Source organism: Ursus arctos, unplaced genomic scaffold (genome assembly GCF_023065955.2).
Source record: "Ursus arctos isolate Adak ecotype North America unplaced genomic scaffold, UrsArc2.0 scaffold_24, whole genome shotgun sequence".
In the NCBI taxonomy this organism is placed as follows: Eukaryota; Metazoa; Chordata; class Mammalia; order Carnivora; family Ursidae; genus Ursus; species Ursus arctos.
The window spans coordinates 17579778-17593241 of record NW_026622919.1 but is presented as its reverse complement, the minus strand read 5'-3'; the positions used below and the strand labels follow the sequence as shown (position 1 = coordinate 17593241).

Genomic DNA, 13464 nt, shown 5'->3' with positions numbered 1-13464 from the left:
AATGGGTGTGACAATGGTAACTACCCTGTGGGATCATTGTGAGGTTTAAATGAATGAATGCATTCAGAAGTCTTAGACTAGCACCTACGCTGTTCTTATAACTTAGGGGCTGATACAGAGATGAGGGTGTGTGTCGTTCTTCCGGCTCCATTATTTCCCAAGTCCTTGGACAAGAGAAGAGAAAACTCTCAGCTTCCTGGGTTCTACCCTCACCAACCTCATCCCCAAGAGGAGCTTCAGCAACAACTTGGGTAAGGGGTGCGGCGGGGGGTAAGGGAGAGGGCGGGGGGAAGGCCAGGGCTCAGATTCGGAAGGGCTAGACACTACGTAGAGCCTTTCTGAACATTAGATAAGTACAACTGTAAGCCTCCGCTCAGTCCAGCTCCCTCAGAGTTACCCTTCCTGACAGTGTGAGGGGCCTCCCCTGCCCTCCAACAGCACTGTGTCCGGGGTGTCTCTGTTTGATCCCTGTAGGTATCTTGAATCTCTGGATGGTTTCTTAGGCGTCTCTGGAATCCACACAAGCTAGGGCCTGACCCATTGAAAATGTTCCGTCATGTTGACACGAGCAGAGCAAGGAGAGACAGGTGGACCAGGGCCCCGGGCTATCCCTGCGCTCTCATTCCAAATTGGAAGCTTTAGAACCGAAGGGTGGTGGAGTCCCATTGGACATCGGAGGACTTGGGGCGCCTATTCTCAACACTTAGCTCCACATCTTGAATACCCCAAAATGACCCTTTCCCTAGTACCCCACATCCGCTTTGGGGTTACCAGGGCGGGAGAATACCCCAGAACCTTCATCTTCCTCGAAGATCATCATCACCATCCCAGGCATTGAGGTGCAACCAAAAAATGGTTAAATCACGCGGCTCAGGAGACTTGGGTGGTCAAACTAATAATGCGTTTGCATTTCGTTTTATAACCTAGAAACAGGTTTTTACGCACTGCCTCACAATGGCCCTCAAGTAGATATTTTGATTGACCCCATTATATAGATGAAGAAACTGAGGCTCAGAGAGGTCACGTGTCTTTTCCTGAACCGAGCAGGGCCAGGACTTGAACCCACTTCTCTCTCCACTTGCTGCATGTCTACTGGGTTCTGCTGTCTCTGAACCAACCTGGGCAACCTTGGCTCCCTCTCTGGGTCTCAGTTCTCCCGGCTGGGTAATAGGAGTTACCCATTCGGTGGTTTTGATTCTCAGTCTGGGTGGATGGAACAAATGGGGAGCATGTTGAAAGCATGAAGGGTAGCCCCCCCCTTTTCCATCCAACCCCCAGCTGCCACCTCTCAGTAACCCTACCATCCCCTCCCCATTCCCAACATGTGTAGACTTTTCGCTTCCACTTTATTATCACCTCATTTGTAGGATTTTAAGATTTGTTACCTGGAAGGGAGCGAGGAGCTCACACCTCCAGTTCCGCTTTTCAAATATACCTCCATTGCTTGTGAAAATAACCTTATTAACAGCATCTAACCTGCTACAGCTTATGGGGGCACCCAGATAAATAAATGCAGAAGGAACCAGGGCAGGGGAAATAGCACAGCTAGCTGGAGTAGTGCAGCCTCTGGACCCCTGGGATTGTCTCCTAGCCCATGGGGTCCTGTCAGGGTCAAAAGAACGCAGGTGAGGCCCCAGTAGCCTGGAGCAATGGGCTACCTTCTCTGGGCCCTTGCCTCCTGCTTCCTCCTCTTGCGTTCAGAGATCCTCTGAGAAACAGCTCCCATGCCTCCGCAGCTCCCCTGTCTCCTGGATGCTTGTCCGGGATTGATTCTCCGGGCAGCTCCCCCTCCGAGCAGTAAATGGAATATCGGTTACTAGGAGTGAGGCGGGAGGCAATTAACCCCCAGACCTCACCATGGCAGATGTGTTTGTAGCAAAGCTGAAGCGGCGAGCTGAGCGCACCTGCCTGGCTGTCCTGCAAAGTCATCCAATTAGGACAGTCCCCAGCGGTGGGCTCCTGCTGTCCCCTCTGGTGCCCATGACCCCAGAAAGCAGGGCAGCCCTAGCCCCTAGGGCTAGCAGCTGCCTGGGCACAGGATGGCCTACTGTTCCCTGTGTGGGTGAGCTCCAGGGCCACCTCCGTCCTAACACCCCCCTGGCAGGGACATTATTCGTTAATTAATCACACATCTTTCTAAAGGGGAGACAGTCTGGGAGCTTTTTTCCCTTCCTTCCCCCAGAGTGGGACCGCCATTCTGCCTGGCCAGCCCCCTTTCTACCACCCAGCAGCCCTGCCCTCCTGGAATGTTCTTGTGCCAGAAAACCCTTGACTGAGGGGGAGGAGAGACACATGCCCTGCTTTCAGGGAGCCCCCAGTCTGAGGGGGAGACACAGCTTCTGCTCTCAGAGATCCCCTCGTTGGATGAAGAGACAGAGTCTGTCCTTCAGGGAGCCCCCCAGTCCTAGGGGCTGGTCTTAGAATGTCCTAGTTTATAGAAAAAGCAGTATATACCCTTAGAGCCACTGAGAGGAGAGCCACGATCTCTGCCTCTAGGAACCGCCCAATCCTGGTGTCAGTGGAGACCCACACCTTACCCTCAACTTGCTCAGAACACTGTCTTTGAGGACCCCCAGTCTGATGGAGGACACAGAGATCTTGCCTTCAGGGAGCTTCCCATTCTGATGGTGGAGGCACAGGCCTTGCTCTCAGGTATCCCAAGTCCAAGGGGGGGGGGATCAGACTTTGCCCCTGGGGATGCCCTGTCTGATGGGGGAGACGCTTTCCCAACAGTTTCCCCCACTGCTGCGATGCTGTCCGAGTGACTGCAGGATACCCTGGGTGTCCTGCAAATGAAAAAAAAGTCCTTGGCTTCAGTCCAGTCCTAGTTTTGCCACACACTTGCTGCATGACCATGGGCAAGTCACGAATTTTCATCAGACTATGATTTCCTCATCTGCAAGATGGAGATATTAGGCTCATCTCTCAAAACAACATGAGGATCGTCTGGTCACCCGAAGTAAAAGCAAAGAAGTCAGCCAGGCACTCCCGACAGAAATGATTAACATGCTTTTTATTGTAGCAGAGGTCCCAGACCAGTCCCTGTGGTCTCTGGGGAGGGGCGGGGAGCCCCCCAGGTATGTGGCTGGGTGATTCCAGGCCAATGTGGCCATCAAAGAATCACAGGGGCTGTGGGTGGCACTGGGGGCAAGGGAGAGCGCCTTCTAATCTAATCATTTTTCCCTGAGGAAACTGTCATTCCAGCCAGACCTGCCAGGGGTTTTATTGGGTTTGTGGGGACCCGCGGATTTCAATCTCCAGACCCCACAGGGAAGGAACAAGCATTAAGCTAATTTTATTAAATGGCCACAGCTGGCAGTAGGGGGAAGTAGGGGAGAGAAGGGAGAATAAAGAAAGTCATTCAAGGCTGCCAGCCATGACAAGGGTCCATACATGGGGCCTGACTGGGAAGGAGGCCACCCCTCCTTCCTGTCTCTCCAGCTGAGCTGGCTGGGGGAGGGGAGGCCAGATGGGACTTTTCCTCAATATAGAGCCTTGGGACTCTCCGAGAGGCTCACCCCAGGGCTTATAAGTACATCAAGCCTCTGCAGGGCAGGGGTGGGAGTGGAAGGGCTGGGCCCAGCAGGGACGGAGCCGCCTCAAAGCCATTCCTCCCCAATTCTGCTTTAGAGATCCCAAATCTTTATGAAATATGGCATACCGGCTAAGAGCAAGGTCTTTGGTTCAAAAACTGACGTTTCCCTTTTCCTAGCTCTGTGACCCTGGCAAGTCATTAACCTCTCTGAATCTCAGTTTCCCCATCTGAAATGGATAACATAACAGCACCCATAGGTGCTATAGGGCATGGGAGCATATCCTGCCAGTCCACCCCACCCCACCCATGTATCTATGAGATGGTATTTATAAAATTCTCATGTGGTGCCTGACACAGAGTGGGTGCTCTCTAAATCTTAGCTCTTATTATTTTTTTAAAGATTCGTTTATTTGAGCAAGAGATGGGGGAGGGACAGGGGGAGAGGGAGAGAGAGAATCCCAAGCAGCCTGCACACCGGGGACCCAACGTGGGGCTCGATCTCAGGACCCTGAGGTCATGACCTGAGCTGAAACCAAGAGTCGAATGCTTAACTGACTGTGCCCCCCAGGCACCCCTGAATATTAGCTATTATTATTTAGGAATGCCCTCACTGCGACCGTCAGGGTCCCAGATATAGGCGGTAAGGGAGGCAGGGGCAGAACAAGGAGACTCGGTGTGTTGTCTTCAAGGAGCCGGGCTTCTTGGATTCAAGGGCACTCACAGAACTTAGTGACTATGTCACATGAAGCAAGATATTTCACCTCCTTGGAAGAAGAAAATCTACTCACCAGGGCTCCTGGGAGGCTTGAGCGAGATGCCATGCCTGGAAGTGTGCAAACTTTTAGTGACGTATAAAGAATAAAAGCTGTGTTTATTGGACATGTACATGATACCTCTTGAATCCTCATTCAAGAGAGGTGGGTCTTGTCATTTACATTTTATAGATGAGAAAACTGAGGCCCAGAGGTGAAGCGCTTGGGCGAAAGTCAACCAGTTTTTCTTGCCAAGTGTGTTCCTGTCATTGCTGTCACTAACCCAGAACTGAAAAAGGAGTGACCTGCCCAAGATCACACACAGTGGTACCGGACTGAGAACCTGGGTGTCCCAGTGTAAACCTTGCTGATGCCACTTTCAAGGATAAACAAATGGAACTTTCCCACCATGGAAGATGATGGAACTGGGCTGCTTCCCATTTCTGCTGCCCAGGCCCACTTGGGCTGTAGTGAGCTTCGGGACCCTTAGCCCACTCCTCCTGGAGCAGCTCTGATTCTGGCTCCTGGCTGCCCCCAGATCTGCTAGAAACTTCCATCAGACCCTTTTCCTTTCTGGCAGAGGGCAGGGTTCATGGTCCCCTCCTGCAACTCCTCTCCAGGGCACAGACCCAAAGCCAGCGGGGTGGAAGTGTTTTTATTAGAGCTTTGGTCAGACGGGGTGCAGCCGGGCTGGGGCTTTAGCAGGTGCTGGGACGCAATCCAGCCCCAACCCACCCCTCTCCCAGGAGACGCCACCCTGGAGCGGGAGGGCGGCGCATCCGAGCACGGGAAGGGTCCCCGCCGAGACCTGTCCCCAGTCTGGGGCCGGCTGGCGAGCAGGGTGGGCAGTAAACAGTCCTATAGTACAAATATACAGCGCGGGCCGGGGCGGGGGCGGTCGACACCGCCTCCCGGGGGCCGGGACGGGCGCGCTCTGGACCCGGCTCTGCGGCGAGCGGGCAGGAGAGCCTAGCCTGCGGCCCGGGTGGTGGCGAGGGCGGGCCGGGGGCGTCATAGCCGGGGAGGGCCGACAGCCGGGGCTGGGCAGCGAGGGGTTGGATAGTCCTCAGCCCGCGGGGAGGGGAGCCCCGGGGGGTGTGGGCGGGCGGATAGGGGATGGCCGGGGACGCCGGGAGCTCAATCCGAGTAGATGATGAAGCCGGAGAATGTGCTGTATTTGTTGCTGTTGCCGCCGTGCGCTTTGCCTCCGTCGAGCTTGATGAAGACCTCATCGCCCGCGTCCAGGTGCAGGATCACGCTGTTGCTGGCGTAGTCGTAGTTCTGGTCTGCGTCCTGGGCTATAGCGCTGGCCCGCACCTGCGGGGGCGGGGGGGGGGGTGTTAGGGGGTGGTGTGTGTAGAGGGCAGGGGGGAGGAGGGAGAGAAGTAGGGTTGGGGAGGGAGGGGGACTGTCAGAGGTAAGGTAGCCTGGGGAGGATCTTCGAGGCCCTAAAAGCCCCTCCTTCATCTCTCAGCCGGCTTCTCTCCCCTCATCCCCCCACCCTTTCCAATCGTAACTGTGTGTTTTGGGACTGGTTTATAGAGGAGCCCTAGATTTCTAGGGCAGGTGTAATCTGGGTCTGGATTAGGAATCAAGGTGGAGTTAGCCTCCTTACCGCCTCTAGGTTTTACCATCGGGCCTGCAGAGGACTTCACCAATGCCTCCAGGATGTCCCAGCCTGAAACGCCCTCCTTGCAAAGAGGAATGCTCTGGAATACCAGGGGATGAAGGGCCATCCCTTCTCTCCTTATCATTCCTTCCTCTCTGCTTTAATTGCAACAATAATGCCTTACAGTTCAGCCATACCCACCTGTTCCTACGTCAGTGGATGGACACAAGGACACACCGTGGCCCCAGAGGTCAGGTGGCTAGACTCATGGCAGACTGCTACTAAGCAACCTCCCTAGTACCAGAACCCACTCTTTAAACGCCTTGTCTGTAGTTCATTCTGGAGTCTTTCACAGCGGAGCAGTGAGATGAGAGCTCTGGTGATTATTTCCCCTCCCAAGGCTCGGATTGAGCCTGCATTCCAGCCTCCAAAGAGCTGCAGCATACCTGTGACTATTACCCACCCAAAGAGGACTTCTGGCTCCCCGTACCTCACCCAGGGTGGTAGAAAGGAGGTGGGTGGGAAGAAGACAATCCAGGCTTTACACCTTTCTGTGATCCTCAGTCTGACCTGCTGTCCTTGCTGGTCCTTGTTTTGATGGGGGAGGGGAGGGACAGGCAGGACCATGAAGCAAGAGAGCACCAGCATTTGGGTGTGAAGCCTGCTGTCACTTTTGGGGGCTCTGATTATAATCATAAGGTACTGAGGGTGGGCGATGGTGGACAAATCCCCTCCAGGCATGCCTCTCCAACAACTGAGGCAACACCATGCCTGAGCCATAGGATCTGGGGCCTCTCCAGGATGGCCTGGGTGGAGAACAGGAAGCAGGAAGCGAGGGGCCATCTCCAAGGTGCAGACTTGTGTTGCAGGTGGGGGGGGGGCTGTATTGAGTGAGGTTCTCTCAGCCGGGCTCCTCAACTGCCCCTCTCCATCCTGCCCCTTCCCCGAAGGCAGCTCTCCCAAGGGCTGACAGTCTGGGCTGGCCCAAGCCAAGTGGGGGGAAGGGCCCATTCTCCTTCCTGGGCCAGAGGCTGGCCTGCAGGTCACCTGTGCCAAAGCTGCTGACTTAGCAGCAAAGCTGCAACAGGAGGACCCGACGCATTTGCATGCTGCCTGCCATTTAGAGTCCAGATCCTTCCAGCCCCTTCTCTCCCCTCAACCTCTTTCTTCCCCAACCAGGGAAGATCCTATCTGGGGGCACTGAGCTGGGAAAACTCACAGTTCAGCTAAAGGTAGAGAAAATCAGAGGAGGGGAAGACGCTGGCTGTCAAGAAGCTCAGGTTCTGAGTTTAGACGGTGGATCAGAAGGTCCTGCCTCACCACCGCAACCTTTATAAAAGCCTTTCTTTGGTGGAGAAAAAAAATCTTAATTCTTCTGGGGCTTGGTGCTACTAGGCAAGCGCTCAAAGCAAGCAGCCAACTTCTGTATTGTTCCCTGGGCCCTCATCCTCGTAGTATTTATTATTACGCATGCATTTCATTATCTTTGCTAATAAATTACTACTAATAACAATTATTTTTATTACCCAGATTAATTTAGCCTTAACTCATTAAAACAGTGTGCTTCTTAATAGGCAAATCCATTAGAATACAGTCATCTGTCATCAGGAATCTCCTGGTGATGTGACAGGCATCAGAACTGTTATGCTTATGTTTATTATTTATTCATCACCATGGTTGTTGCTGATTATCCTAATTATCCATGGAGGCAGGGAGAATTTATGCCCTTCCATCCTTAGACGGTGGGGGATCCAGGAACGGAACCCAGGGGTCCTGATTCTCTGCCAGAGATTGGAAACAGTTGAGGCATCCAACTCCTGGGGACCAAGGGGAAATTTGGGGAATTGAAGTTGCCATGGAAGTGGGAAAGCAAGTCTGGGACTTGTCACGAGGGGGCGCTGTAGAATCACCTCGGCGAGCACTGCCAGAAGGGAAACTGAGGCAGTGGTCTGACCAGGGCCCTGGAGGGAGGACTGGGGAGAAGCCGGAAGCATACCCCTGTCCCCCAGCTCAATGCTGTGGTGTCGGATGTGCAGGAGTGGCTCCCACAAGCAGCCAGCTGGGCCCACTGGGGACACTTGTGCTGTCACACGTTAACTGGGTCCCTACTGTGCTGGGCACTGTGCTGTGAAAGATATTCAAGGCTAGAAAAGGACAGCAGGAACCCCTCTCTCACTGTCAGGCATCAGGCTGAGCTCCAGTGAGGATTTTCCATGGGAATCCTCAGTTTATACACTACCCTACCTCTCACCTCACTCAGGCTCTGTTGTCCGAGCCCTTCCCCATTTGTAATATTCACCTTCCCAAAGCTCCTGCCCTGGACAGTTGGCTCCCCAGCCATGGGCCCTGGCCCATTCCCACACCGTCCCCTCTCTCCTGGCCCAGTTTCTTAATTTCATGTCTTCCCTGACCCATCTGAACTGGGGACCTTCGAGGCAGCGGCAGGGGGCTTCCCTCACTCAGGGTACCACCCCCAACTTATCGCCCCTTCCTCGGGCTCCTCAGATGCCCATGTCCTAATGACCAGGGCTTGGTGCCATCAGGCTGGGCAGTGGTGACTCAAGGCTCCCCTTAGGAGAGGGACTGGTGGTGGGCCTCAGGCAAGGACAGAGAGGGGGGAAGGTAGTGCCCCCTTCCCACTGTCTTGCCCAGGGAAAGGCCAGTGGACAATTTCAGCTCGGCCTTCCTAAGGAAATTCTGGAAGCCCTTCTGCAGGCAGGAAGCCAGAAAGGAAAAGCAGAGAGCCCAGCATTGCCCCTGGTCTTGAAGTCAGGGGAGGAAGAATCCCCTCTGTTCTGTTCCCGTCCATTGCCCAGAGCCGTCATTCTTTCTCTGCTCGCTTGAAAGTCCTTTTCTACCTCTAAGGCAGCCTTTTCCTGATCTTTTTTTTTTCTCCCTAGCCATGTGCCCTCACCTTGGGGACGGACCCGGGTTCGCCATCCTTTCCCCTGACCAGGGTGGTCTGAGTTGGGGCAGGCCCCACTGAATCATTGCTTCCAGCTAACACATTTGGGGACAGGAGTTGCCAGCTGGGGTCCTGGTCCTCCTCTAACACGCTCATGGCTGGGGTGTCTTGTCATGTGGTTACTACTGTGTCCCCTGCACAGATCGTGAGGTCCTAGAGGGCAGGGGGTCAAACCCCTGCTACCTAGCTCCAAACCTGGCTCCTAGTAGGGGTTCAAAATGAATACGTGGGATGACTCGTGAGATTTAATGAGTCTCTTGAGCAATCTGGAAGGACAAGTCACAAAGGATGTAGGGGAGAGGGGTATAGGGCCCCCTTAAGGTTTTGTGGGGGGAATGGTCTGAGTAACTGTTAAAATGCTGGGTCTGGGAAACCCTTAGTTAAAACCACCTCCTTTTTTTCTACTAGCCTGTGGTCCTACCTCCAGCGAGTACCTCCTTGTCAGGCTATGCCAATGCCCTGCCCCTGCTGAAGCGGGAAGGAGAAGCCCTGAGATGGTTTCACCTCCCCGTGGCTGAAGCAAGTGCCCTGCCCAAGCACACATCACCTTCGGGGCCTCCTCGGGCCTCATCGCTGGGGCCCTACTGCAACCTCTTTGGGCAGTATAAGGACTAGGGCCCACTGGGGGTCTGGTGACCAGCTCCCTATCCAGGCAAAATGGGCCCCCAGGCCCCCTGAAGCCTCAGCTCGGGGCCAGCCCAAACTTTCTTTGGGCAAGGAAGACATTCCATTGATGAAGGTGACATTGCTGCATCCCTTATTGGTGATTAATAAGGGGAATCGTGGGGCTGTCTGCCGAAGGAGCCCTCACTGGATACTGAGGCCTCCTATTTGGTCAGGAACCAAGGACAAAGAGGAGAGATGCGGGAAGCCTGACAGACACAAGTGGGAGAGACACACTCAAGGAATAAAGAGGGGTGTGAAGCCCAGGGGAGAGAGGACAGAAACCCTGGAGAGGTGGATAGGACTGGTGGACACAGGAGAGAGACAGGGACAAGAGACAGAGTAGGAAAAAGAGGCAGGCAGGAGAGAAAGAAAAGGGGGTAGACTTACAAGTGCCTGGTAGTCTTTGTGCTGATTCTCGGGCCTGTCCTTTCCCCCACCCCCAAGCCAGGTTCTACTTCAGGGTAATACTGCAGTGGGCAGGGTTCCAGCAGGGTCTTGGGTCCCAGGCGTAAGAGATTCCTTCCCAACTCCCACCATCCTAGCTTTAGTTGGGACCCCTGCTGGTCTCCTTCTTCCATAGGAATGCTCTGCCTCACCAACCCTCTGATCTGGGAGCACCGGAAAGAGAGGGAGTATTAAAGGGAAGGGAGCTGGGCAAAATTGTCACCCTGGGGCAGAGTTAGGTCGAGGTTGGTCTGGGGGCAGCAGTCCCAGAGAGAGCACAGAGCACTACTCTCCCAGTATCACCGGCTCAGCGCCAGCTGGGGTCTCTGAGATGGGGATAGGGAACGAAGAGGATCCCCTGACACCCCAGGAGTCAGGCAGGAGCTGCAGCTGCAAGATCCAGGGAGGGGGAGTTTCCACCTCTTTGCCCCGCCTCAGGAGGAAAAACTTTTCCCCCTGGAGGCCGCTTTCTAGCCTTGTAGCTCTGACACAGTGGGAAGCAACTGGGATGTCCCAGGTTTTGCAAGGGTGTCAGATCAGCCCGGTGGTCCCTTCTCAGGGACAGAGGATGTACTGCAGCTAAGGCTCTGCGCCCCTGGCTCCCTTTGCCTCTGTGCCCAAAACATCTCCTACAGCTTGCCTTCTCCGCTTGCGCGCGTAGCGCTGCGCCTGGACGCCCGCGGGCGCCAGAGGCTGCCTTTCCCTAGAGCCCATCTTTGCCCTCCCCCTAATCGCCCGCTGGTATCAACCACAATCCCAGCTCTCAGATATCGCTTCCCAAGGGCCAAGCCGCTAAGGACCAGTCCGGGCGCCTGGGAGCCCTGCGCTCTGGTTATTTGGTTTTATCTCCCGCATTTCCATGCCGCGCGCGGGTACCCAGCAGCGTCTGCCTTGCAGCCAGTGCCCAGAAACCAGGGAGTTAGTGCCAACCGGTCCACCATCCCCGCATGGGATGCCTAAGCGGGGCGGCTCTAGGGTGTCCACCTGTGCCCGCCGGTCCCCATACGTCCCGGGCTCCCTGGGTGCCCTGCCCCCAGGCCAGCCCCATGCCCCCGCCGGGCCCACCTGGCCGTTCTTGCAGAGATCCGCCCACATACTGGTGCCGTCGCCGCCGCGCATGAGGACGTGGTAGGTGAAAAAGTAGGTGCCGGGAATGTTGCATGTAAACTTGCCGCTGGTCGCGTCGTAGTTGTTGCCTAGGTTGGTGACCACGTCGTCGAACTTGAGCACCTCGTAACCCTCGTGAGGGTTCTTGAGGCCGGCGTAGAAGGCCACGCGTGGCACCGTGGTGTAGGTGGCCGTGCTGATGGCGCCGCTGCCCCCCGCACCCGGCAGCCCTGGAGGGCCGGTCTTGCCCGGCTCACCCTTCTCCCCGGGTGGCCCCACAGGACCCGGAGGACCTGGGTCCCCGGGGGGCCCGGGGGGGCCCGGCTTGCCTGTGCGGCCCGGCTTCCCCTGGGGGCCCTGCACCAGCGTGGAAGGCGGGGGCGCGCCGCTCTGCTCGCTCAGGGCGTCGCCGCCGTCGGGCCGCACGCCGGCGCCGGGGCCCCGCGCGGGGTAGGGGTCGCATACCATGCGGCAGGTGCCCAGCATCTCATAGTGGCCGTCCGGGCCGCCCGAGCTCACCAGCACGGGGATCAGCACCACCAGCACCAGCAGCATCACCACGCCCGCAGCGGCCGCCAACAGCGTTTTCCGGCCGGCGCGGAGCCTGGGGAGCGCCGGGCCGCCCGGCCGCGCCGTCGGGGCAATGGTGCCGGCGGGCGGGGGGCGCGGGCAGGGCGCCCGCGCTCAAGGGCGGTCCGGCGGGGCTGCGGGCATGGGGCCGGGCCCGGAGCGCCGCGCTGCGCTAGATGCGCTGCCGAGCCCAGCCGCCGGCTCCTGCCTCGCGCCTCCCTCCCGCTGCGCGGCCGGAGTGAAAGCAGCGGCAGCCGCGTCCTGCCGCGCTCCTCCCGCCTCCTAGAGCTCGGGCCACCGCCCCCTCCGCCCCGCCCCGCCCCACCAGCTCCGCGCCGCTCAGCGCCCGCGAGGGGTGGGGCTGCGGGCGGGGCCTACACCTAATTGGGCCAGTGGCTGTAGGGCTCCGCCCACCGAGGGGGCGGGGCCGCGGAGATGAAGGCCAGAGCCGGGAGAGGAACCGGGAGACTCCGGGAGCTAGACACTGAGATTCGGAAATGGAGAGGACGCTAGAGTCTGAGAAAGAGTCAGTCTCCTGTAGGGAAGGGGAGAGTAGGGAGCAAAGACCGAATGGAAGAGAGGGCCACGGGGAGAGCTAGAGAGCGCCGAGGGAGACTGAGAGAGGAGAGGCCTCGAGGGTCAGTTGCAAAGAAAACCGAGAGGGAGGCTCTAGGGGTCACCGCACGCAGGGGGCGGAGGCCGGGGTGGACGGTTCCCCAGTTGGCTGGGGACAAAGAGCAATTGAGGGGAGTACGGAGTGGGGAGCAAAAAGGGACAAGGAAGACGGTGACAGGGAAGAAGAGAGGAAGGCAAAGGAAGATGGGGAGGGGGGCCATTCTGCACTCAGTCCTCGCAGACCACCCGTCCAGGAGATCTGGGGATCGTGTGCCTTTCGGGGTGCCGGGCGAGATCCCGAGTAACTGACAGCAGCTGCTCCTCCTCTTTTCTGGGTCCTGGCTGTTCCCTGGCTCCGTCTTCCTCTGGGACGGGCAGGATCTTCTACCCATACCTTCTTCCCTCTGCCCCTTCCTTACCGAGCTCCAGGCCAGACAAGACTGCTTTTTCCTGGGGGTGGGGTGGTCCTCCATTTTCCTCTGATCACTCCCCTTATCCCTGCTTTTAGACAAGGAAGAAAAGAGGGCCCAAAGAAAGTTGGCATCCCACCTCATTTCTTCATTCCGATCAAAACAAACGGTCCCTGGGCGGTAGCTCCCTTTTCCAGCCTCCAAAAGGGGAGATTGGTCTCACCCAGCCCCTCAGCTCCTCCTCCACCCTAGCCTCCTTAGTAGCCCCCGAACTCTTCTCCCCATCAGGTTGCATGAGGCAATCCTCTTCCTCAAGTGCAGTAAAGTGTTTAGGTTGCATAAACGGAAATGTGTCTGCTTCCATCAAAATATTTGTCACATTATTTGAGGCCCTGCTGGAGCTGCTCCACTGCTCCTCCTTCACCCTCCTTTACCCAGCCCACCGGGGAGGGCTCTGCCTCTGGCCGCTGCTAAAGGATGACCCTTCAGCCTCTTTTTTTTCTCCTGAGAGGCCCCCTCCCACCTCCCACTCTCCCCCTGCTGACTGGTCACAACGGTCCTTATGATTCTCTGGCTTCCTCTACCCTAGGATGAGACTGCTTACTCCGACCCAGAGCTGGGAGGAGGAAAGGGACATGAGAATATCAAATGAGGGACTGTGAGAGAGGACCTTCCAAGCACTGGTGACAGAGCCCAGTTGGAGGGACCCCCAACCACCAAGGAGAAAGCTAAACCAATTCAACAAATAGCATTTATTCCGGGCTTACTGTGTGCCGGGCCCTGTATTGAAT

The 13464-nt window shown here is 56.7% G+C and overlaps 1 protein-coding gene across 1 annotated transcript; it reads right to left on the bottom strand.

Moving 5' to 3' along the window:
• Window positions 1-4244: 4244 nt before the first annotated feature.
• Window positions 4245-11866, bottom strand: C1QL1 (complement C1q like 1). Its single transcript, XM_026512633.4, has 2 exons — window positions 11037-11866; window positions 4245-5604 (listed from the first exon to the last, which is right to left on the bottom strand). The coding sequence occupies exons 1-2, from the start codon at window positions 11631-11633 to the stop codon at window positions 5425-5427; spliced, it is 777 nt and encodes a 258-aa protein (XP_026368418.1). The 5' UTR covers window positions 11634-11866; the 3' UTR covers window positions 4245-5424.
• Window positions 11867-13464: the final 1598 nt, after the last annotated feature.